Here is a 27965-nt window from a genome sequence, read left to right as displayed (position 1 = left end):
GAAAGGTTTCACCAAAGTTGTATTCGAAGAATACTTAATATAAACTGGAGGACTCTAATGTCTGATACTGTAGTTCTTGAACGATCAAATAGTACTAGTATAGAACTGAAAATCATTCAAAATCAGATGCGGAACTGGAGACTTGGTTAGGATGGAGGACAAAAGATTTCCTAAAGAACTGTTTCATGGCGAGATAAATAATGGTAAAAGACACAACATAAACCAAGAAAAAGGTTTAAGAATTCTCTGAAAAACAACTTGAAAATACTTGAGATGGATGTACATAACTGGGAAGCCCAAGTTGTAAGATTTTTGAAGAGTAGTGTGTAGATCTTGCTGTCTTAAAATGTGTTTTACGAAAGCAGGATGAAAATATCATGTCAGAGAAATTACAACAGGAAGTGGAGGGCATCGTATGTGGCAAAATCATCTTAAATCACACAATCGAACGACAGTCTTATGTAAAGGCTTTTACAGCTAAGTTGTCATAATTGTGGTTTAATCTGCAAATCTAAAAATGGCCTGACATTCGAGGATCCGCAATATTATCATGCAACCCCCTTTACAAGAAGGAAAGTTTTTATGTCATATGTGTACTTTCATGTAGTACTAAAGCTGGATTAAAAAGTCACCCATGCGCACAAAGCTGCACACCATTTAACTGATGGGATGGCAAACTTCTGTTGCAAGTAGCAATCATCATGTATATATATATATGTATATATATATATATATATATATATATATATATATATATATGTATATATATATATATATATACATATATATATATGTATATATATATATATATATATATATATATATATATATATATATATATATATATATATATAGTACTTATTTACTATGCCCCTAAGGGACAGAGTTAGACACCGGGGTCGTTTTTTAACGTGGAGAAAAGGTACAAAAATAAAAATTGTCTCAGTCATGAAGGACTGATCCTCCACCAAAAGAGAACAAGAAATGGAAGTGCAGCATCTGAAGAACAGATACTACACTTTGATCTTGTTTATATATTTTATTGCTTTTAAAATTTTGAAAATACAATTAAGTAAAAAACAAAAGATTTTTAAACAACAAAATTAGGCACAAGGCCCTACAAGAAATTGGGGAGGGGAAGGGTTCAGGGTCTTTGCGACTAAAGTGATTAAAAAGTAATAAATGTAGACTTTGGAGTCTTACTCTTGACTGGCAACATTTACCAAAATACCCCATTCACTCTATGGATCTTAATCTAACTAATAAATCCCCAGCGTTTAAGAATCAAAAACATATTTACAATTTATAAACAGTTGTCTGTGTGTTTGTGTATGCATCTTTTTTTTTTAATTTTTTTTTTTAACTTTAATTTTGTGTGTGTGTGTGTTTGTGTTTGTGTGCATGCGTGAAAAAATAAAGTTCAATTACTTTGATCTTGACCAAAAGTCCAAGGCTTCTTAATGCTATATATATATATATATATATATATATATATATATATATATATATATACATATATATATATATGTATATATATATATATATATATATCTGTTAAGTCCAAAGTAGCTGAGCAGCGGCTTGGTTCCCACCAGTTTTGGCAAATAGCAAACAGAATCCTGAACAGAAGCGTGTGCTCCATCCCAACTATTATCAATGAATCTGAGGTGATCTCGACAGCATCAGACAAAGCCAAACTCTTTGTCAAGAACTTTGCAGCTAATTCTACCCTTTGCGACCAAGACCGCCAACCCCCAATATTTCCTCTTGTATCAGAAAACACGCTATGTGATATACGTATATCTGTACGTGATGTTGCCAAGCTAATCAAAAACCTTGATTCCAGTAAAGCAACTGGCCCTGATGGTATTCCAATTATAGTACTCAAAAAACTTCAACCTGAACTAGCGCCCATACTTACAAAACTATTTAAACGTTGTCTTAAGGAGAATAGTTTCCCATCTCCCTGGAAAATCTCATCAGTATGCCCTGTATTTAAGAATTCAGGTGATCGCTCATCCCCCTCTCAGTACAGGCCAATAAGTCTCCTGTGCGTCATGAGTAAGTTGCTAGAATCTGTATTAAATACAGAAGTAATCAAACATCTCAACAAAAATAACCTTCTTAGTGACACTCAATATGGTTTCCGTTCTGCTAGATCTACAGCAGATGTCCTTACAGTTATATCGCATAGGATTAGCAAATCTCTCGACGGTGGCAATCTTTCTAGGGCAATTGCTCTTGACATATCTAAAGCCTTTGATAGGGTATGGCATAAAGGTTTACTTCATAAGATCGCTAGCTATGGTATAGCTGGAAAAGTCTTCTCAATTATTAAATCATTTCTTTCTGATAGATTCATAAGAGTAGTAGTTGAGGGGCAAAAATCAGAAGCTCACAATATTAATGCCGGTGTCCCTCAGGGATCCATCCTGGGCCCAACTCTTTTCCTGATCTACATTAATGATCTTCCAAATCATATCCTTACATCATTTGTAGACATTTATGCTGACGACACTACCATTTATGGTACCACATCTAAGACAGTAAACGAGCAAGTTCTCTCCAATTCTCTCTCCTCTGATCTTGAGCACGTAGTACAATGGGGAAAGGAGTGGCTGGTTACTTTTAATGCATCTAAAACCAAGCTTCTCTCTTTACATCATCAACATTCTAATCCACATTTGTCATCAATTGAAATGAATGGCTCTCGTCTTCAGGAGGCCTCAAGTTTTGACAAGCTTCTGGGCTTGACCATTACTCCTGATCTTAAATGGAACACGTATATCAAATCTGTTGCCAAGGCCGCTGGAAAAATGGTGGGATCTTTCTATCGATCCAGTAAATATCTCACTGCTGATGCTATTCTCTATCTATATAAGAGCCAGGTACGTCCAAGGATGGAATACTGTTGCCACATCTGGGCAGGAGCTGCTAGAAAGAACTTGTCCTGCCTTGATAGAGTTCAAAATAGACTTCGTAGCCTCGTAGGAGATGTCCTTTTCTCCTCCTTGCAACCTCTATCTCACAGAAGAGATGTTGCGAGTTTGTCTCTGATGTATCGTTATTTTCATGGAAAGTGTTCAACTGAGCTTCAATCTATGGTCCCCCCTCGCCAAACTTTCACAAGAAACACTCGTCTAGCTGTAAACACTATCAATAATTTCCCCCACTCTTTATCTGTGCCTAAACCTAAACGTAGATTCCATGAACAAAGCTTCTTTCTTAGAACTGCACGCCTGTGGAATTGTCTTCCGTTTTCCTGCTTTCCGGCTGACTACAATATGGTTTTGTTCAAGTCTAAAGTAAATAAGTTCTTGATGAGCCGTTCCATATAAGTTATTAAATTTACCAAATTTTCATTACTAATGATTACTATATTGACCAACTTCTACTGTACACTCTTTAACCCTTATCCTTGAGTGGCCTCTGGGCCTTGATAATGTGGTGATGCCTTTGTAAAAAAAAAAAAAAAAAAAAAATATATAGTAGCAAAAGTACCCGTCGTTGACTAAGTTCAAAAACAGCCTACAGAAAATCGACTCTGATTTATGAAAGTATGATAGGTTATTAAAAGGAAGCGCTGTAAAGAGATAGCTTCGAATTTGGGGGTATCAAAACCAAAGCAAAATATGATGAAAGTAAAAATAAAATAGATAAACCCCATAATTTATTATACCATACCTGTTCACACTGAAACACTTATCACAATATTTTGTGGCTCTATATTAAAAAACCTTGTTAAACTTTGTGACATATTTCCATTCTATGGAGGTCATGCGCGAGTGAACACCCCATAATTTTATTATACCATATTTCTTCAAACTGAAACATAATTATCAAAGTATACTTACGCAGATAGATATGAAAAGTCTTTATTAAAGTTTGTGCCTATTTCCATTCTATTGAGGCCAGGCACGAACGTAGACCCCACAATTTTTTTTTATACCATCCCTATTTAAGTTAAAACATACTTATCAAAGTATTATTATGTACATCCATATCAAAAACGCTTGTAAACGTTTTTTTTTTTATTTTTAAATTTTTTATTTCCATACTTTGTGGACCAGGCGCGTACGCAGACCCCACAATTTTAATGAATCATCATTATGCCAGATCAAACATACCCATTCCTGTGTCACGATACATCTTCTATCATTATATGTGATCAGTTTTCTATAATAGTCAACCATATAGGAGTCTATTCGTGACCACACACACACACACACACACACACACACACACACACACACACAGACGTCCAGCTTTATATTATAGATATAGCATTAATTATACAGAACTATTATTACTACTACTATAAAACCGTGTGCAATAAACTTTTAGAGCAGAGTTATCTCCCCTGATTTTTAAGAAAACTAAAAAACAATTTCTAACATATTTTTCCCCCGATATTTTTTATATTTTGTTAACAAAGCAAAAACTATTTAAATACATTATTTAATTTAATTATCTATTTAGAAATTAATTCAGCAAAGTGAATAATTAATTTTAGAATAGGTTGTTAAAGCGTAATCTCACTAAGTGATATGACCGATTTCGAATGCGTATATAACAGTCTGTTGTGTAAGATGTTTTCGTAGGAGATACGGGACAGTGATAAGCTCGTTTCAGGGATAACACACAGGTACATTTCGTTACCTTTGTTTAATCCTTGGGAAGGTCTGAGAGAAAGGTCATTTAATATCCCAGACGGATAACCCTATAAATGAAAGGGTATGGTTCACCAGAAACTGGTATGGCTTAGCCGGGTCGTTAAGGACAAAGTATATTGACACGTTAGTGTCAGTTGATGTTAAGACCCGTACTTTAGCTTGAAAGAGGTCCATGACCAGCAAATCGTAGCTAGATAAACGAGGTGGTATCTTCCCCATAACTCAATTCAGACTACTCTATTTCTGTCCCAACAACTCCGTTTCTTTTTTTTTTGAAAATAAATCTCTTATGGCAATTATGCAATTTAAAATAAAGAAAATAATACTTCTGTCCAACAATTCCAACATTTTTTTTTTATTATTATTTCGGATCAAAGGATAAAGAGACACGCAAAAGTATTTGCAGCTTAAAAGGAACGCCGCTTTATTCAAGGGAAGTAACTCCTGTCCAAGGAACGAACGCACATCATGATAATTTTACATAGATGATAACCAACAATCTCTTTTGCTTTCCACGATAGTAGCTCCCTACATAAGTTAAATATATTTGAATAAAATAAAATATGCATCAGGTGTATTTTTTTTATTAAAATTGAATTAACGCTTCTATAATGGAACTCACACCTGTGACGTTAATCTCGCTTAGCTAACGCATCATTCAAAAAGACAACCACTGTGAAACAACACACGGATAGTACTAACTTTCTTTCTCCAACTTTACAACATGACAAGAAAGAAAAAGAAAAAACTTTACAACATGACAAGAAAGAAAAAGGAGATTTTGAGGGGCCACGGTATAGATAGTCAGCACAAATACCAATGGTTTCATCCAAAGGTATATTAGTAAAAAGACTATTAATGTCAAAGGAAGCCAAGAACTCGGTATTTTTAGATAAAGATAATTTTTGTATCTGAGACACGAATTGAAAAGAATCCGAGATACAATGGACCGAATAAAAAGAAAGCACAGGTTTAAGAAGATCAACCAACCATTTCCCAAGTTCGTGTTGTGCAGAACCCAACATAGATAAAATGTCCACAATTTCGTGAACGAATTTTCGTTGAACTGATGGAACTTGCTACTAAATCAGTCTCCTTTAGTTTCAACAACATTATGTACCGGCAAATTGACGGGATATCTATGGGTAGCTCTCTTGGTCCTTCGCTAGCCAACATTTTTGTTGGATTTTTGGAAAACGAATTATTTTCCAAAATTACTATGCCAACATTCTATACACGCTACGTTGATGACACTTTTGCATGCTTTCCCTCATGGAGTGAAGCTGAACAGTTTCTTCGTCTTCTTTGCAACCTGCATCCATCGTTACAATTTACTATGGAGGTCGAGGACTGTGGCTCTCTCCCATTCCTCGATGTTCGTGTTTCTAAAGTTGGTTCTACGTTTGAGACCTCTGTATATAGAAAACCTACATTTACAGGGCTCTATCTTAATTGGTTTTCCTTTGCCCCTCAGTCTAGAAAAATAAACCTCATTAGCGCTCTTACACATCGTGCACTTATGATTTGTTCACCAAACCGTCTTGATACGGAACTTGGTGAAATCACAAATATTTTTCTTAGCAATGGATATCCCATAAATATAATAAAAACTACTATTGAACGTAAAATTACTACATTTAATAGTGTTAAACGTATTGGTCCATCACGTTGTCCCATTTATTTAAAATTACCATGGTTAGGTCCTGTTGGCCTTCATATTGTTAAAATGATTTCTTCTGCTACTCAACGTTGTTTTCCAGCTACTATGCTTAGAGTAGTTTACACAACTCGAACCTTTTTCTCTTCTTTTCGTAAAGATGTTTTGCCAACCATTCAAAAGAATTCTGTTGTTTATAAATTTGTTTGTCAGTGTGAAGCTGACTACGTTGGCAAAACATCCCAAAGATTAGAAATGAGAATATCCCAACATATCCCTCGGGATATTCGACTACACCAGGTTTCTAGAACATCCGGGCACTCCCAAGCTCATGAGTCCGCCATTGGTAATCACCTGATGAGTATAAATAGGTGTTCTGATCAATATTCCGATGGGTGGTTTTCTGTTTTATACAGTGCGAGGTCGAACTATCATCTCAATATCATTGAGGCGTTAGTCATTAACAACTCTCGACCTAGCCTGTGTAGACAAAAGATTTTGAAACATCAGTTGGAGATATTTATTGATTTAAAACCACCTGAACAGTGAGATTTTTTTTTTTCACTGTTCTTCCAACTGAAACCAAATTCCCTTCTTTCCTCATTCGTTTCTTAGTTTTTAATTTATCATTCTGACGTTTCCTCTTAGAGGGTCAGACGATAAGGCCTTAAGGAAATTTTAATTATTTCACCTGCCCGTTTTTTTTTTTTTTTGTATTTAAATTAAATTATGTTTCCTCTGAAATTTCTCCTTCCATTTTGCTGTACCAAGAATTTACTTATATATATATATATATATATATATATATATATATATATATATATATATATATATATATATATATATTATTATTACATTTTCACCCAAAACAAGGCACATTGCCACTTTGATGTAGGGGGCTACTATCAGGGGCATAAGCTACAGGGGTACTATGTGGGGAGTTGGGTAGCAAGATGTCGGTTCACGTTACACTTGAACTTCTGCATGTCAGTACACTTGGGGAAGCAGGCACCCGGAACGGAATTCTAAAGTCTAGCGGTTCTGGAGAAAAAAACTACTGGAGTAGAAGGCTCTCTTACATCTAGGGATCTCAACTGTGAAGGGGTGGGATTTTGCTGCTTGTTGGGTTTGTCGGGAGTATTTACATCAGGAGGGCACAAGTGCTTGCAGTTCATCGGAGCATTGTAGAACAGGCAGGGGGATGCTACATTTCGTCGATGGGACAGAGGCTGAAACTTAGATGACAGGACTTATTATAAACACACACACACACACACACACACACACATATATATATATATATATATATATATATATACCTGAAAAGTTGTTTTTTTTTCATCACTCTGATATTTAGTTATACATTTCTTTTACTCTGAAATATATATATATATATATATATATATATATATATATATTTACTCTGAAGAGTTACAAAAAGAACAAAACAGTGCTAAACAAAAAATTAGGCACAAGGCCACTCAAGTAGGAGCAAATCTACTAATTTCTGAGCATGCATATTTTTTGCTTGAAGTCGCCTAATTTTATTATATTTTATTTCATATGGCGATAACTCAGATGATAACGATGAAGGCTGAAGTGCTAAATAAGAATTAGGCTGGATGTTTTGGTTTCGATTCCAGTTGACTGCACAATTGAAATCATTACTATATTGGCTGCAATACAATAATCAATAGAGAACTGGCTTTATAATCATAAATACTAAATCTGCATGAATCATTTATGCATATTTTATGACTGGGCAACATCAGGAGGCTTACTAGTATATATATATATATATATATATATATATATATATATATATATATATAAAGCTGAACGTCTGTGTGTGTGTCTGGTCACGAATAGGCTCCCATATGGTTGACTATTATAGAAAACTGATCACATATAATGATAGAAGATGTATCAAGACACAGGAATGGGTATGTTTGATCTGGCATAATGATGAAATATATATATATATATATATATATATATATATATATATATATATATATATATATATATATATATATATATATATATATATATATATATATATATATAATATAAATCTTGCAGTTGAAAATTTTTTTTTTAATTTTCAAAAACCTTTTAAACCTGTAAGGAAGGTATACAAAATTTTAATTATTCGACAAGGAGTAAAAATAAACAAGAAAAACCTTATTCTATGGAGTTTCGGGGAATGCACTTTTTCTCATCAGAAGGAAGAGGTTTGCCATATATACAATAAATTTTGCAGGTTAATGCATTAGAAGAAACAAATAATATGAAGTTTATCATATTTGCATGAAAAGTCATTTAACAGTTTATAGGGATTCGATTTGAATGGTACAGCAAGAAACAGGAAAACGGGAGAAAAAGGATATGGTAAAAGCATATATATATATATATATATATATATATATATATATATATATATATATATATATATATATATTTCTGTAGAAATATATTTTCTTATTATATATCAATCCTTATGTAAGAAGCTTAATGTAATTACAAAGCAATATAGAGAATAAATGACAAAAAGTTATATTCGAAAATTCATGACGTTGACCAACTTATAATTTATTCCTTTAATTCAGTTGACTTATACAATTCTTATACAATGTGCTATGAAACAGATACTGTCAAGAATTGTATAAGTCAACTGAATTAAAGGAATAAATTATAAGTTGGTCAACGTCATGAATTTTCGAATATAACTTTTTGTCATTTATTCTCTCTCTCTCTCTCTCTCTCTCTCTCTCTCTCTCTCTATATATATATATATATATATATATATATATATATATATATATATATATATATATATATATATATAGATATATATATATGTATGTATATATATATATATGCGTGTGTGTGTGTGTGTGTGTGTGCAAAAAGTCTGAATATTGGGTCTACAGATTAGAAATTTGATATATGGGGTATTTGGACCTGTAGCACATTTTTGATTTGGTAAACAAGCCGGTAAAATAGATGCTAACGGGTCAAAATTAAAAATATATATATTGACCATGACCTGGTGTAAGTCGACTTTACCCATTTTTGCTGTGTATGCATAAACTAAAAAATTATAAATTAAGCAACACCTATTTGTTGCACTTTTTGCATACGTAAGAATTTAGATCATATGCTAACAGATACAATTAACGTTCTTTCTATCTTTCTATTTAGACATTTTAACAAAATAATAATTTTATCTATAAATATTTATTTCGCTATGGTTACATTCTCTCTGATATTCTATTTTTTTACAAATATTAATAATATTAATAATATTAATAATGATCATCGACCAGCACATTTTACGGTGTTGTTCGGCCAATATCTAACGTTAAGGCTGAAAAGCTATATGTTTTGGTTTCGATTTTAGCTGATGGCATACAAGTCCAAATTTTCTTTTCTACTTTTGAAATCACTCTTTATATAAAGTACAATATAATCGATAGAGAATTGACTCTGTAATAATAAAACCCTGCATAAATTAAAATATGATATTTAAGCACATTTTATGTCCAAACAACGCTAAAGTTAAAAAAAATGAAAATAAAAAGCCATGAAATCGTCCGACTTGATGACTTAGCCATGTTGTCTTAGTATTAAACAGTACTTTGTGTACTGGTTATCTCCCTTAGAACAAATGCACATTTGTAGCTGAGTTATCTCCCCTGACCTTGGAGACGTCTCATAAAAAGTATTCGTTTTTTTTTTTTTTTATCGTGACTAAAATGCTAGCATCAATCACTTTGAAGATCGCGTGTCAATCTGTTTTTTTTTTTTTTTCACTTTTTTTTTTTTACAAACTAACCTCGATTTGTTTGATCCAAAAAACTAAGCTGAAACGTATGCATGATAAAATTTGTAACATTTATTGCCACTGTTTATACTAAGCCAGTAGAAAAAGTTCTTGGAAATGCCAGTATGCTGTTCGACAAATGTGCAAACACGAAAGTGGTAATGATTATTGTGTTTATTCGTATTTTTCTATTTCAAACGATGTTTATGTTCAGGTTTATTTTATTTACCTTCTTTCCTGAAGGTTAGACACAAGGTCAAGTGTGCGTTCTGATGAAAGTGTTTCTGTGAAATGGATTCGAATTTGGCACACCCAAATTTGTAGCGGTCGCAAATAAAATAAAAACTTATTTTCTCTTGCGAATCAGTATCCCTGCTAGGTGATTTGGCCACAGACTGGCCAATTAGCTTGCAGGGCGCATTGATTCCATTTATCTCCTAAGGGACTTCTTTAGCCCCTGTGGAATCACGATCAGTCAACAGAGAGAACCCTGAAAGCATCAAAGAAAGACATTCAATCTGTCTGTCTGTCTCTTTCTCTCTTTCTTCTGTCCCTGTCCACTGGACGCTCTGACATTGACAATCTTCATCGAAGATAACTGACGACCAATCTATGACAGCCCCAAACATTCAACTCTCCCTTTTCCGCAGTCAGATTCTGTCCAACTTTCTTACACTTAGTAGCATGATATCTTGATTTTAATCTTTATAAGGGGGCATAACCGTGATACTTAATTGTTCCTTCATTCAACTATCAACGTCACAATGCATGTATCTAGTTAACACAAACCAAAAATGGTAATAGTCAGCTAACGTACTTCCTAACTTCCGGCATGGCTGCTACCAGAAGAGGTGACAAGGCAAATCAATTTCTTCATTTTTATTGTTCTTCAGTATTTCCATTATGAAGCGATAAAGATAACTATAAGAAGACATTATTGAAAATATACAATAAATTTAAAAAAAAATTATTTAGATAAAAATAATACAATTAGCCTTTGTTTGCACTTTTAATAACAAAATTAAAAAATAATTTTTTTTATTTTATTTGAAATTTTATAACCAATATGTTTATAAATTTATAAAAATATGATTATTTTTTTAAATTCTAAAAATTAAAGTTTTTTTTACTGAATTTATGTAATAAATTGGTTTATGAAAATATAAAATAACATTGAAACTAAAATAAATAAATTTCAAATATAATAAAAAAACGTATCCAATACATAATATTATCAAAATAGTTTAAGACCATTTTACAATATGTTTTTAACAATTGTTTTAAAAAAAGAGTCCAAAAACTGTTTTGAACATTTCTTAAAAAAAAAACAACTAATTTTAATAATTCTTGATTAAAATATGACCGGAAAAACTTTTCAACGATTATTAAATAAAAAAGAAAGATCGGAAAAACGTAATAAAATAAGAGTACATGTGCAGGGGAGATATAGCATGATAAAAAAAGCGAAGGAACTGATTTGCATTGTCATTGCTGCAGTAGCAGCCATGCCAGAAGTTAAGAAGTACGTTAGCTGACTATAACCCCCAAAACAAAAATGCCACGGTTTTCTACCCACAAACTCTTGGATTATTCAAACTCTCATCTGGGTTTTTAATTTCACAACATTTCGACTGATGTAATATCGACCTTCTTTAGGTGCAAGTTTTCAAACTGAACACTAAAACATTTCAAATTACAATATTCCTACACTATCTCCCTAATACTATTTCAGACTATACTACATTACCCTTATTCTATTTCATGCTAGGTACAATAGTCTATATAAATAAAACAGTAGATGTAGGTATGTGTGCTTGTGTGAAAATATTTAACCGATAAACTCTTAAACTACTAGTCACATAACACTGAAATTAAGAGGAAATAATAATATTATACCAAGAATGGTTTATAACAAATAAAATCTTTGTTTGGATGGATAAATAACACATACAAAAATATGCTGGCAAGTTGAAATACAAAATATACATTTCAACTTGCCAACATATTTCTATTACTTTTGCTCATGTGCAAATTCATTCACAAACGGTAGGGAATGTGGCTGGAGCACTAAAAGTTTTAGTTTCGAATCTAACTGATGACACCCAAGTCATTTGTTTTTTCAAACTTTTGAAATCAGCACTATATATTAGGTACAATATAATAATCAATAGAGAACTGGCTCGTTCAGACTCCTTGGCTTAACATTCACAGGGAACATGAGTTGGAACAGATACATCAAGAGTATTGCTAAGGCTGCTGCAAAGAAGGTGGGCTCTCTTTAGCGTTCTAGAAAATTACTTACGCTTGAGAGTGTCCTGTACCTCTACAAAGCCACCATTCGCCCATGGAGTATTGTTGCCACATTTGGTTGGTGCATCTGCTACTAGTCTCTCACTCTTATACAGGGTTCTAAAGAGAGTTTCCAACCTAATAAGTCCCGCACTGTCAGCTAGGTTTTAACCTCTGTCTCATTGACGAAATGTTGCATCCCTCTGCCTGTTTTACAAGTATTTATAAATAAATTTGATTATAAACACAAAACAAAACTTTTTCACTGAAAATATTTCTCCAAATCGGCTTATCACCAAAATATCATTAACCAAACTATAAATTTGATTATAAACACAAAACAAAACTTTTTCACTGAAAATATTTCTCCAAATCGGCTTATCACCAAAATATCATTAACCAAACTATAAATTTGATTATAAACACAAAACAAAACTTTTTCACTGAAAATATTTCTCCAAATCGGCTTATCACCAAAATATCATTAACCAAACTATAAATTTGATTATAAACACAAAACAAAACTTTTTCACTGAAAATATTTCTCCAAATCGGCTTATCACCAAAATATCATTAACCAAACTATAAATTTGATTATAAACACAAAACAAAACTTTTTCACTGAAAATATTTCTCCAAATCGGCTTATCACCAAAATATCATTAACCAAACTATAAATTTGATTATAAACACAAAACAAAACTTTTTCACTGAAAATATTCTCCAAATCGGCTTATCACCAAAATATCATCGACCAAACTAAACTTTTAAGCTTTCTAATGTAAACTTTTGATAATTTCATTTTCATTTTATTTTAGGAGCAAATAACATCAAGTAAAAGAATGGACAATGAAGGTACGTTTTCTTTTTTTTCTTTTTTAAATAAAGTGTGGTATTATTACTTTTTTTCTTTTTTTTAAATAAAGTGTGGTATTATTATTATTATTATTATTATTATTTTTTTAAAATAAAGTGTGGTATTATTATTATTATTATTATTATTTTTTTAAAATAAAGTGTGGTATTATTATTATTATTATTATTATTATTATCTTTTTTAAATAAAGTGTGGTATTATTATTATTATTTTTTTTTTAAAATAAAGTGTGGTATTATTGTAGAAGTCGTAATGTTGCATTAGTGATCAAATTGACTGCTTTTTCTTAATTTCCTAAACAGGTTTTTTTTTTTTTTTTTTTTTTTACATGTAGGTCACCACTTATCAAGGCCCGGAGGCCATTCAGGGATAAGGGTTATTGTGTGTACAGTAATCAATGGGATAGTATTGTAGTAATCATTAGTACTGGAGATTTGATAGAGTGTCTGACTTAAGGGGGCGGTTCATCAGGAATTTGTTTATGTTGGACTTGAAGACATCCAAGTTGTAGTCAGGTGGGAAACAGGCAAACGGAAGAGAGTTCCACAGTCGTGCACTTCTGAGAAAGAAGCTCTGCTCATGGAATCTACGTTTGGATTAAGGCACAGATAAAGAGTGGGGAAAATTATTGACAGTAGTTTTAGTTAGACGGGTGTTTTTCGTGAAAGATTGGCAAGGGGGGACCAGAGATTGCAGCTCAGACGAGCACTCGCCATGGAAATAACGATAAAACAAAGACAGGCTCGCAACGTCTCTTCTGTGGGAGAGAGGCTGCAGGGAAGAGAAAAGAGCATCCCCCACTAAGCCACGAAGTCTATTTTGTACTCTGTAAAGGCAGGATAGACAGCTTTTAGCAGCTCCTGCCCAGATATGGCAGCAGTATTCCATCCTTGGACGTACTTGGCTTTTATATAGATAAAGAATTGCATCAGTAGTGAGATATCTTCAGGAGCGGTAGAAGGATCCCACCATTTTTCCAGTGTCCTTGGCAACGGATCTGATGTATGTGTTCCATTTCAGATCAGGAGTAAAGGTCAAACCCAGAAGCTTGTCAAAACATAGAGCCTCCCCAAGACGAGAGCTATCCATTTCAATTGTTGCCAGATGGGGATCAGAGCGTTGATGATGTAAAGATAGAAGCTTGGTTTTGGATGCATTAAAAGTAACCAGCCACCTCTTCCCCCATTGTACCATGCGCTCAAGATCAGAGGAGAGAGAATCAGAGAGAACTTTGTCATTTACGGCCTTTGATGTGTTGCCATAGATGGTTATCATCAGCATAGATGTCAACGAATGATCTAAGGATGTATTTTGGGAGATCATTGATGCAGATCAGGAAGAGAATTGGGCCCAGGATGGACCCCTGAGGGACTCCAGCATAAATACTGTGGGCCTCTGATTTCTGCCCATCAACCACTACTCTTACGAGTCTATCAAAGAGAAATGATTTAATAATTGAGAAAACATTTCCAGTGATACCGTAGTTGGAAATCTTGTGAAGTAGGCCCTTATGCCATATCTTGTCGAAGGCCTTCGATATGTCAAGAGCAATTGCCCTGGAAAGGATGCCTTTGTCAAGAGATTCACTAATCCTATGAGATATAATCGTTAGCACATCTGCTGTAGATCTTGCGGAGCGGAAACCATATTGCATATCACTAAGAAGGTTGTTTCTGCTGAGGCGGTTGACTACTTCTTTATTTAATATGGATTCCAACAACTTACTCATGACACACAGGAGACTTATTGGTCTGTACTGAGAGGGAGATGACTTTTCGCCTGAATTCTTAAATACAGGGCATACTGATGAGGTTTTCCAGGGTGTTGGAAAGCACTTCTCCTTAAGGCAACGCTTAAATAGTTTTATAAGTATGGGGGCAAGTTCTGGTTGGAGCTTTTTCAGCACTATAACTGGAATGCCGTCAGGGCCAGTTGCTTTACTGGAATCAAGGTTTTTGATTAGCTTGCAACTTCACGCACAGATATTTGTAGGGTGTCTTATTACTATAATTAAAAAAACAGAAACAATAGATATTAACAATTATTTTTATGCCTGCCAGTACTAGTGTTTCATGCTTATGCTATCATCAGTGTAGAAAGTGATAATTACTGCTGGTCAGGAGATTCGAATCCAATCCTCAAGTCACCCTTAACTTCGTAGGCTAACATTCTACCTCAAGGCCAACAGAAATTATAATAATTTTTGTTATAAATAAATATTTTTTGTACACAGACATATATGTCTCATGTTCGTTGATAATACTGGCTAAACACCTGTCTTCCACACTAATGATTTCAGTAAGCTGAAACATATACGTGGATAATAATTAAGTATTTATTAGTAAATAATTATTTATAGCCCCTTTTCTAATGGGCTCTTTAAGAGAAATGGAACAAACTAAAATGTAGAGTTGCTGTTCACGTGATCAGTTGAACACTGTTAAAATGGCCGACTATGTTTCCACTTCATTATATAAATAGGGTTTATTTCTTGGATTATTGCATAGTTGTTGAAGTTGGCCGTTTAGATAAAGTGCTGGAAAAGGATGTAAACGTGATTTATATCCGAGGTTTAAATTGTGCAATCGATTGAACAGCTAACTGCCACCCTGATGATTCCAGTAGGATGAAACAATATGTATGTGAATAATAAGTAAATATACAGGATATATATATATATATATATATATATATATATATAATATAAAGCTGTGTGTGTGTGTGTGTGTGTGTGTGTGTGTGTGTGTGTGTGTGTCTGGTCACGAATAGGCTCCTATATGGTTGAGTATTTTAAAAAACTGATTACATATAATGATAGAAGATGTATCGAGACACAGGAATGGGTATGTTTGATCCTGCAGAACGGTGGTTCATTAAAATTGTGGGGTCTGCGTTCGCGCCTGGTCCACAAAGTATAGAAATGAAAAATTTTAAAATGAAAAAAAAAAACGTTTACAAGTGTTTTTGATATAGATGTACATAAGAATACTTTGATAAGTATGTTTTAACTTAAATAGAGATGGTATAATAAAATTGTGGGGTCTGCATTTGCACCTGGCCTCAATAGAATGGAAATAGGCATAAACTTTAATAAGGACTTTTCATATCTATCTGCGTAAGTATACTTTGATAATTATGTTTCAGTTTGAATAAATATGGTATAATAAAATTATGGGGTGTTCGTTCACGCCTGACCTCCATAGAATGGGAATATGTCACAAAGTTTAACAAAGTTTTTTAATATAGATCCACAGAATATTGTGATAAGTTTTTCAGTGTGAATAAGTATGGTATAATAAATAATGTGGTTTATCTATTTTATTTTTACTTTCATCATACTTTGCTTTGGTTTTGATACCCCCGAATTCGAAGCTATCTCTTTACAACCCTTCCTTTTCATAACTTATCATACTTTAATAAATCAGAGCCCATTTTCTGTAGGCTGTTTTTGAACCCAGTCAACGACGGGTACTTTTGCTAGTATATATATATATATATATATATATATATATATATATATATATATATATATATATATGCATATAGGATATTTTTAATAACGTCATATAGTCGTTAATATGTTTTTAAAAAATATGAACGCAGTTAATATTCTTTCTGGAAAGAATATGCCTGTTAAAATTCAATATAGGTGTGAATTAATTCGACCCCATATCTTTCCAAGCTTATAACTACTCGAAAAATATAATTCAAACCCTAATTTTTTTTTTCAATTAAAGGGGCAAGGACCAAGGTTTCATTAAAAAAAAAAATAATACAAACAACGTGTTTAAAAAAAAAAAAAGGTTTTAAACTTCGGACTTTGCAGGTAAATTTCCGAAAAACTGTTTTTGTTTTTTTTTTTTTTTTTTTTTAATTTGGATATATTATTTATTGATCTTTTATCTTTAATTTGTGATATATAAAACTTTGGCACATAAATTAATTATTTACTTTTTAATAGACATTTCAAAATAGTGGAGGGCGTGAATTAAAAAAAAACGTTTGTCTAAAATATTATATTCGGTTTATTGGAAAGAGCATAAAGAGCATAAAATTTCACATTGACCCTGAAAATATCGTAAAAATAAAATTAATAGAAAAATTTTGATAGATTTTTAAAGTTTAAAAATTGAAAAATACCGAACTCTTAAAATTCAATTAATTTCATTACTGTTAAAAAAAAAATATTTCTATTACTTTTTATACAACTTTAATAGTTTATTTTGGAAGTATAATCCATAAAGAAAATAAACAACCCACTTTTAAAAGAGAAATTACGAGTTTTTTTTTATATTTTATTCGCAGTTTCGTGTTAGGGGTGTCAAAAATTGCTACAAAAATTCTGATACACCTAGCACCGCAATACCACATTTACTCTAGAAGTTTTCTCGGAAACTATTCAACCGATCTGGCAGAAATTTTGTATGAACGTTGTTATGATAAGATGATGCAGTGAAAAAAGTATTATGAAATCAGTTCGATGCACTGTTAGGCATTAATAGGGATTAGTATTTATTTGTCACATATTTAGTCATATTTAACCATCAATTTATAACGAACTTAAAAACGTTTAGTAAATTAATATTATTATGAACGTTATATATACCTGTTATGCTGGAAAAGAAATTACTGCTACGAGATTTAAGATAATTTTATGACGTTGGGTTAGGAGATGATTTCAGGGGAGATAGATCATGCCGAATAAGTGTAATAATCTCCCTTGTATCATTTTACTCTAAGAAAGAAGAAATGTATTTTGTTTTTCATCATTATCATCAAAACAATTCGTTCTATTAATTTCAAAGCATTTGAACTGTTGATCAGAAAGTGGGTCGGGGGACCAAATTGAAAAGGGATTTGGGACGATAAAATTTACACAAGTCTCAGCCCATATAACGGAGTTACCATTTGCAAAAGAAACACTATCAAGAAAATCGGGTCATTTGCGATCCCCTTTTGTAGCGGATACGGACAACTGGTTTGAGGAAGTATTTAGTTCTCTCCCACTTCAAAAACTGTGACACCAGGGTTGGAAAGCGGGATTGAGACGTTAACGCCTCCGAAGAGGGGTTCTTTGACCTCAAAATATGCCTGTGCAGCAGTGCAGCAGCACGTTGGCATTCTCTGATAAGAACGTCTCAGGCAATTACCTTTTCAAAGAGAGAAGGCAAAGCCTGGGAGGATGGATCTCCTAGAACTGCACAGAACTAGCATTGCAGTACAATCAACGGGGACCAGTTCATTATAAGAATGCTTTAATCTCTGTTGATTTTGGGGACTGAAGATAAAAGTCCTTAGCAGGCTTGATTCGAGGACTGACAGAAAGCCAGTTATGTGTAAAGCCCGACCAAAACTTGTATAAGCGAAATGCTCTTAAGTTAATTCAGAAGGCACTGTTTTTTTTTGTGTTTTTTTTTTGTATTTTTTTTTTTTTTTTTTTTTGGTTTTATGAACATCAGTCCGTTTATCACTTTTTTTTAATTATACCTAGTGCTCTTATGGTAATCGGTATTACTGTTATCTTTCTGTTTTATCTGTTCTTTACTTTTTAGAGTGTTATTGAAATGTTATAAATTGTTATTTTATAAAATAATAACGTTGTTGTTGTTGTTGTTGTTGTTGTTGTTGTTATTATTATTATTATTATTATTAATAATAATAATAATAATAATAATAATAATAATAATATTAATTGTTACTTTATAAAATAATAACGTTTTTATTTATTCTCATGTTTTATTTTATTTATTTATTTCTAAAATTTTCCAGGTTTCACAAACACTGGTATTGCGACGCGTTTTACACTTGGTAACTGGATGAAATTGCCGCAGAAAGCAGACGACAACAACAATAGCAGTGAAAACGGCGAATATCTTTGGATCGAGGGCGAAAAGGAAAGTGACAGATTTCCGACTACAAAGGAATTTGAACTGGATAATGGCCGAAATAGGATGACGGTTATTTCCATGAAATCAGACCGTGAAAACTCATCGGAAAAAACAGACAATGAAAAGTCGCGACCGACTTCATCATATACTGATCCTCGACAATCTGCCCCAAAATCAACACACGGGAATGAAAAACAATCGCAAACGTTGCAGTGTGACGATGACGAATCCAAATTAAAGTCAAGAAGCAAAGATATGGAGGCTCATTTGAAAATCTCGACATCAAAGACGCAGTTTATATTGAATAAAACAGAAACTAAAGCGTTTACAGACAACAACTCGGGTTCGAAACTGATTGAAGATAATTGGGTAAAAAAGATGGCCGCTATAGATTTAAAAACAAAACCGCAGCAAAAAAGCACAAATTGCGTCCGTCAAATGACGCAGGCGATTGAATCTAAAATTAATCGAAGCAAGTCGTTTTCGCATTCCGCTGTAAATAAATTATCACGAGTTGACGATACAAAAACAAGTAAATTGGAAAGAAATCAAAGTTTCCACCATGTTCCATCCCGACCGTGGACTACAAGAGCTCAGCGCCACAATGGCAAGCCAACAACATTTACCAGCCATCTCGATACAACTTTGACTAAACCAATTCTTGAAAATACATTTTCGGAAAAAAATAATGACGAATCCGACGAACCAAGAAATGAATTTCCTGTAAAAGAATTTCTCATAAAAACGAAAAGAATAGGAAATTCTTCGGGACATAATTTTGAAATAATCGAAATTGGTGACGAATATTCCTCTCCTGTTTCCCCCGCAACAATTTCTTCACAGACTTTTCCATCACACGGATCCTCCCACACAGCTGATTTCCAAAAAATATCCAATGTCGCTAGTTTGGAAAAAATATCCAAATCTAATCTCGATGAGAACCATCCATCACGGATCAAGCCAAATTCATATCCGGAAAATACTTACCACGATCACGATGAGTTGGATGCATCAACCGCTAAAAAGACAACAGCGATCTGTGTTCAGTTATGTCCTGCTAAAACTGCTGTCCGTGTAAAATCGCTGCCGACAATAAATCCAGTTGCACCTGTAAGAATTGCGCCGGTTTCAAGTGGCAGTCTAAATCAAAATAGAGTCAATTTGAATAACAAGACGAACCAGTTAAGCAGTTACAACATTGATGTTGATAAAAATGACCATCGGAATCTGACGGATGGAGATGATGATACAGATTGTGTTGTTACGGCCAAAGATATTGCCAGTCTCAGCAAAAGCAGCCGGACGGGCAGCTCTTGTCTCATTGTAAAAGAAATCGTCACAACTCCATCAGGTAAGTTCAGCTTGAAAGGAGGGGCACTGAGAGTAGCTTCAAAGATAAATTTATGCAATTCCTTCAGGAGACAGTGGATACCCCCTGTAAAGGTAACTGCAGAGGAGATAATTTTGAAGAAAAGGTTACACAATCTTTCCGGAATTGGCATGGCTTGATTCCAGTGATAAGAAGGAGTCCAGCACGACCGGAAATAATGCAGAGAGATCTCTGGTATTGACAAAGGGGTCACCCATTCTATTACTGACCTGGTTCAACGTTGATTAACTTTGGTAATCTAATGGGAACTGGTGTGTCAATATAATTTATTTCTTCATGATTCCCATCAAATCACTCCTCACCTGTTAGCATATTTATATTAAACCGTAGTTGATTTCCAAATGTTGAATTTTGTAATTCAAAATTATAGTTTTACACAATATCTAAAAGAACAACGATTCCAGGATAAGTCAAATTTATTCCTCGAACGAAACAATTTTGCTCCACTTGTATGTCTCTATGAGATTTAAATCAAGATATTAACGTGTTCGAAAACCAGTTTATCTGTTTATTCAAAGTTTTTAAATTCCTAAGAATGCTTCCAAAAGCTTTAATACCAATTATAAATATACGTGTTTTAAAATTAGGTAACTGTCTAGTTCCTTGAATGCGCGTATAACGTCTATTGATCGTCTCTAATGTTCATGTGTTTGGATATTTGTATAACAGTGTGTTTACAACTATTGACAATGACAACCTACGCAGACAGTCTTTACCAAATGGACGGAAAACATTGTCGGTGGAATCACCAGCAAAAGACACATACCTTCCCAAAGTTTCTTTCATGCTTCCTGCAATTAAAGATGCTTTTCATTCAAAAAGGGGAAACACCAAGAAGTGATTTATATTTGGATATAATCATTTATTTCCATGCTGGCTCCCTTCATTTAAGTTTGGGAAAACTTTGTACAAATCTGAATTTTGCTATTTCACCCCTTTGACTTTCGCGGGTATCAAGTCCAAACCTTGGAGCACAAGACCCCCATATGTCCACTAACGCGTTGGGTATCGAACTAACTTTTTACATATATCTCTAACTATCTTATTACGTCATTAACTTGTGGAGGGAACAGGATGGTCTGCTTGTGAGATAGATGATCCCGTCCGCATGTATAGTTAAATGAATTGAATGGTAGAAGGATTGGAAAGCAAAGGGTCGCATAATGATGAAACATGCCTGTATATATATTAGTGAAAGAATGCAGATTTATTTACATGAGAAATATTAAGAATACAGATTGAAAGAATGAGAGTTCATTGAGAATAAAAGTTTGTTACTTGCGATTGACAGCTGCGAGATGCTGACGGTTAGTCAGGAGCGCTGTCGGATGGCCGATGCCACCGGAGCGGTTTCTGTCACATCTTGACTGGTCGAGCTTCAGCGGAAAAGAGAAAGAAATATAAGAAACAGGAAGTCACGTGGCTGTGTCACTCTCTGAGTTAAAGGGCGACAATCGAATTAGCCTGGGAATTTCCATTCCCACAAACTGCACCAAAGACACAAATCGGATGATCCACCTTTGTTACGTATTTATTTTATAGTTTATGTTTGTTATTATTCTTTTCACCAAGTTAATATTTTTACAAACTATTTTAATATAAATAATTTTAATTCTAAAACAGACCTTTCGCTTTGATAACATTCTTTCTGTTTCTATTTTTACAAATATTAGTAACGACCATAATAATAATTCTTCAACCTGGACTACGTAACAAATAGTTGTCTAATCTTTTTTTTTTTTTTTTTTTGGCATATCAATCTTTTGGGGTTATTCAATGCCGAATCCAGCAATTCTAAAAAAAAAAAAAAAAAAAAAAAATACTTACAGTTGTTTATATCCTTAAATATTTATGCATAGAGTTTAGTTTGGTTGTTTTGTTTTATGGCATATCAACCCTTTATATCTTTAAATAGTTACTCATTGATTAAGCCTTGCAAAGGTTATAATGTTATTATTTGGTGCGTCCTGAGTCAGGAAGCTACTGTGGAGATGTGGGAGGAAGAAGAAAAAAAAAAAAAGGAAAAAGGGGGAGGGGTGAGAGAAGAGGAGAGGAGACGAAGCTGTTGTTTTTGTTTTTGGGCTTTGCAGAACATGGTTGAGTTGTGCAAAGGAGAAGGAAAAGCAATAACATTTATGTGCAGTGCATTTTCGATAGGAATCCAGTTTTTCAGACATCCTGATCTGGCGGCACCAACAAAAAGTATGAAGACGACGTAAATAAGAATAATCAGATTACATCCTTTTATATTTCTTACATTTCAGAAGACAATGCATCTTTTCTCTCCCAATGCCGCCGAAAGCCGAAGGTTTTGTCAGCGTTGAAGGATGAAGAGTGTGTAGCTGGAGAGATGATGACCCTACGGTGTGAAATTGTAGGTTGGCCTGAACCGAAAGTCTCTTGGAAATTTGATGGCATTGCGCTGGATGGGCAGGAACCTTATCGAATCAGTTATGATGGTCGAATGGCCATGTTACGCCTTCCAGAACTTCTGCCTCCTGATGAAGGCACTTACACGTGCCTCGCTCAAAATGATGTTGGCCAGTGTGAAACACAATCTAAACTGAAAGGTAAGGAATTCATTCAATCATCATTGCCAACAGAAAAGACCATTAATATACGCTTGCATCTGTGGAGCCATTCAACATTCTATGCTTATATATATATATATATATATATATATATATATATATACTAGCAGTTAAGTCCAGCTTTGCTCGGGTCCTATGTACTGTTCATAACTTTATGTGCATATATTAAAAAGTAAGACATGTCCAGGTAACCTACATCTAAAATTTCAAGTGTTTACACCCAAAATTGGTGGCGGAGTTTGGTAGAGTCTGCAAAGGTCAACTCTTTCAACTTTGACCTCTTCGGAGCCAAATTTTTGCCCAAAAACTCATTAAAAAGCTTGCTGCATGTCTGAATACCCTTTATGTAAAATTTCAAATGTTTAGACCCAAAATTGGCTGAATAATTTGCTAGCAACCTCAAAGATCAAATCTTTTGAACTTTGACCCGTTGGCAGCCAAATTTTCGGTCAAAAACCGATAAAAAAGCTTGCCCTATGTCTGAATACACTTTATGGAAGATTTCGAATGTTTAGATCAAAAACTGATAGAGTAATTTGGTAGAGACCGCAGAGGTCAACTTTTTAAAAAACTTTGACTCTAATTTTGCCCTCTTAACATTTACTATTTTGGGCTCAAACTAAATTAAAAAGTTTGATCCATGTTCAAGTAACCTACATTTAAAATTTCAAATGTTTAGACCCAAAATTGACAGAGGAGTTTGGTAGTTTTCAAAAGTCAAATCATTGAATTTTGACCCCGTGACAAATTTCTGGTGGAAAACAGATTAAAAATTAAATCTCGATACCTTTTCTGTCAAATTTTTCATATGATTAACAAAACCAGCTTTTGACAAAAAGTATCTGTCACATACAGTGCACATCAGTTCCTGTTGTAATTTCTCTGACTTTATATTTTAGTCTTGCTTGGATTCATTTGTTTATTTATTTTAAAAAATAATCTGTGAAATGCATCATAATCATCGTCATCATCAACAAACTTTATATTTAAAATTTCGAAACGTTTACAATGCAAGCCTGGTGAATTCTGTCTTCGTCGGGTACAGCAAAATATTAAAAAAAAGCCCCAAAAAATGTGCCTGACGGTTATCTGGTGAACATAGCCATTGTGTCTGATTGGCAACCAAAAGAATGTCATCCAGTCAGAGTATTATATATTAAATCAGCATGAACAAATGTCTATGAAATAGACATTACATTTTGATTTCCAAATCCCCGATGTATATGTCCAACATCTCGCGGCTAGTGATGGCTGACCTTTGTGTCTGAAAGTATCTTTCGACAAGTAAGCGCTACTAATAAACTGGGAAGACAGAACAATAAACGAGGACCCCACCTAAAGGAGTTCTCCAAGAGTATTCTAGATGCAGCCAACTTAACGCATAAACCAGAAAAGGGTAACGGACATTTAGACTCTTGTCAAAATACATTAAGCACAAATATTAGTATATATGAAGAAGAATAAGACTGCCTATAACACAGTACACAGATATATAAAAGAATTTAGAATTAAATGACACACCCACCCTCATCTATTATAATATTTAATACAAAAAGTTAAAAGGATAAATAAGATAGATTAGTTACCCCCTTTAGACCACTAAAACACAGGTTTTCTCCCCCACAACCGAAAAAAGGTAGAGAGGTTAAATAAGATAAATTAATTATCTCCCTTACCCAACGAAAATCAATGAAAGGCAGACCGGAAAAAAAAAAACAACACATAATTACTAAAACGCATTAAATAAAAAAATTAAAAAAGAAGAAAATTCATACCGGATAAAAATAAATTATACAGGAACTAGCTATAGTCTAATAAATAAAAACATACATCATTATATAAACAAACATATGCAGACCTGAAAAAATATGCCCCGGGGCAGAAAACAAGATGGCTGACGAGAGCCGAACATTATTTACGTGTTACCATTAACGGTTTCCTGCTGTGTTTGGGCTTGAAACCGACGGTACCAATGTTTTTCTGAACTCCTGTAAAACTAATATATATATATATATATATATATATATATATATATATATATATATATATATATATAAAATTACGTGATTCCCTTGGATTTTACTTGTGGAAATGGAAATTTAACCAACTTTTTTGGATTTTGGAGTTTTGGATTTTACCGTTATTGGATATTTTATCCTTCACCAGACAATCCATTCACGTGAAACCACCTTTTTCTTCACCATATTCCTTCTGCTTCACTATTTGTTACCAAGTAAGATCTATGACTTACTTGTAGTTTCATTAAATACTTTTGCAAGCAAAAGCCGATCCCACATTTTGCTAAATCCTACCATCTTTGAAACTCTGTGGATTAAGGACTATCCACTTATTTTGTGCTTCCTTTTTAAAATTAAATATGTTTTTAACTCTTTTTCAAAGTGATTTTAACATGTTTTGTTCTTATATATATATATATATATATATATATATATATATATATATATATATATATATAATCATAATTTAGTAATTTAAATTTTATGATGTGAAATGGTTAAATTTCAAATCAAAAATGTTTATTAAATGCAAGACAAAGAATACATTTCAATAAGTATATCTCCTTAACCTATAGGTTACTCTATGATTTTTTGTCTTTTCTTTCGCCGTTGTAAATCTGATTCTTGCTTCCAGTTCTTGGGTTTGCACCTGACATTTGTGAGCCTCCTGAGTCCGTGAAGGCCCGCCCTGGTTGGCCAGTGAGTATCAAATGCCGGACAAAAGGAAATCCTTGTCCCAAAACTTACTGGACCCATAATGGACATCGTCTGGAACAGAACCAACGCATTCAACTTTTTAGCCGTGGAGATTTGTATGTTTTGGAAATTTCAGTTTTGAAATCCGAAGATGCTGGATGCTATGAATTCCGAGCCATAAATCCATTTGGGGACGCGATGTGCACAGCATACATCTTGATCGAAGGTTTGTATTTTTTATTTTTACTAAAGAGTCAGTGTTTTCCCTCCTCTTGTATGGCAGTTTTCCCAAAACTTCCGAAATATATTAACAAAAAACAGTACCTTGCTGTTTAAAATTTAAACCATTGCATACCCATCATTGAATCCTATTCATTTGAGCACCTAAATCTGCCATCAACGAGGCTCGAAACGAGAGTGGGAAAGGGTATAGTAAACTGCTTTGAAAATGTTCTTAATCGATTTTCATAATAAATTAACGAGTTTTAATTCTGTAATATCATTGCATGCCTAGCGGTGACTCATGCAAGTGGAAAATGTTTGCAAATATGATGAGTTCCTATTTACACTCGAGCAAAGCATTAAATTCGTGACCAGTTTGAAAAATAGGATCAGAAATAGAATATACAGGAACTTTCACTTCTGTTTATGGTTGGTTGGTTGTTTTTGTTTTACGGCATATCAACCCTTTTCAGGTTATTTAATGCCGAATCCAAAGATTTCGAAGAAAAATATTTTTAATAGAATATATTTGTTGTTTTCACATTGGTTTCTATTTAACCCACAGTTGGGACCCTAACAGGTACTACCACTCCGGGTCAGAGTGGACCTGGGAGCAATGGTAATTAAAGGGTGGCTCCACACTCCCCAAAGCCCGCAAGCTGGGGCCTCACCACTGGATATAGTTTAAGGTCATATCCAGGACCCCCATTGAGGGACTTTTACCCTCTGCAGGGGGGCAGTCGGCGTATTCTAATGCCCCACCGACAGGGCCATCACTTCTGTTTAATCAAATATCAAGGTAAAATGCTGGCCAAACGGCACAATCACATTGACCCAGATCACCAAAATTAAGCAACTTTGAACCTGGCCAGTACCAGATGGGTGACCATTTGGGAAGATTAGGTGGTCTATGTACCGCGCCGAGTCATAGAAATTTCCAGGTTAGTATCTAGGGGTGCATTAATTCATTGGGAGAGATGCACCCCCAGTCTTTGTTAAGATATGCTTCTAGGAGAAAGAAACTTTGATGTAAAAACCTGCAATCTACTGTATACTCTGTACCTGGGGCAGTCATCTACACCGACAAAGATTAGCTGTAATACCAAAAAGTGTGGTTGGTTCTACACAAAGCCTTAACCACCATAAACAAATAATCTGTGTGGATTTCCGAGTAACTTAGTTGTTGTGGCAGAAGCTCATACATCGAAGTCAATGGGAGAGTCCATGATATATATATATATATATATATATATATATATATATATATATATATATATATATATATATATATATATATATATATACATAAGATTTATTGGGTTTATTTTTATTTATTTTTTTTTAGCGATTCTGTTGTATTTAATTGTTTCACTTACCTGAGCGTTGAGTGAGTTACATGTGTGTGTATAGTCAACATCCCAAAACCAGAAATGATTTAATCATCGCACATAAGTTTTTATTCATAGTTTAATGAAGTACCTCTTACGTGTGTATCACTAAATAGCGGTATCCCAGTGAACAATTAATCAGAGACAAAAATATATTCCTCAGAAAATAGTTTGAAAGATTTTTTGTTTGCCTTGGAATGGAAAAGGATGTAGTAAGAAAAAAAAATGTTGACAAAAGGAAATGGAGATATTTAAAATTTGCAGAAACATGAGAATTATTGCATTGAATTCAACCCAAGCGTGTGGAATCAGTTTTTACCACCATTATATATATATATATATATATATATATATATATATATATATATATATATATATATATATATATATATATGAATGTAAACAAATTTACAAGGTTACGATATTGGACATGCTACTATTTCAAACAAA

At 33.5% G+C, this 27965-nt stretch overlaps 1 protein-coding gene and 1 long non-coding RNA gene across 51 annotated transcripts in view; one reads left to right on the top strand and one right to left on the bottom strand.

The window, feature by feature from the left end:
• LOC145261262 (uncharacterized) overlaps nt 1–18000 on the bottom strand; it is a 149891-nt gene extending 131891 nt beyond the window's left edge. The window contains exon 1 of the long non-coding RNA XR_013864435.1: nt 17929–18000. This is a non-coding gene — a long non-coding RNA (uncharacterized LOC145261262). The remainder of the gene's footprint in view (nt 1–17928) is intronic.
• LOC145261258 (uncharacterized) overlaps nt 1–27965 on the top strand; it is a 652396-nt gene that overhangs the window by 58162 nt on the left and 566269 nt on the right. For all 50 annotated transcript variants that reach the window (XM_080119659.1, XM_080119671.1, XM_080119664.1 and 47 more), the window contains exons 2-5: nt 13264–13300; nt 19092–20561; nt 22865–23170; nt 25844–26131. In XM_080119659.1, the coding sequence (XP_079975785.1) occupies nt 13264–13300; nt 19092–20561; nt 22865–23170; nt 25844–26131 (2101 nt within the window). The remainder of the gene's footprint in view (nt 1–13263; nt 13301–19091; nt 20562–22864; nt 23171–25843; nt 26132–27965) is intronic.

The sequence above is a fragment of the Euprymna scolopes genome, chromosome 37 (genome assembly GCF_053919585.1).
Source record: "Euprymna scolopes isolate OS-2025 chromosome 37, ASM5391958v1, whole genome shotgun sequence".
Lineage (NCBI taxonomy): Eukaryota > Metazoa > Mollusca > Cephalopoda > Sepiida > Sepiolidae > Euprymna > Euprymna scolopes.
This window is presented reverse-complemented; position numbering and strand designations above follow the sequence as displayed.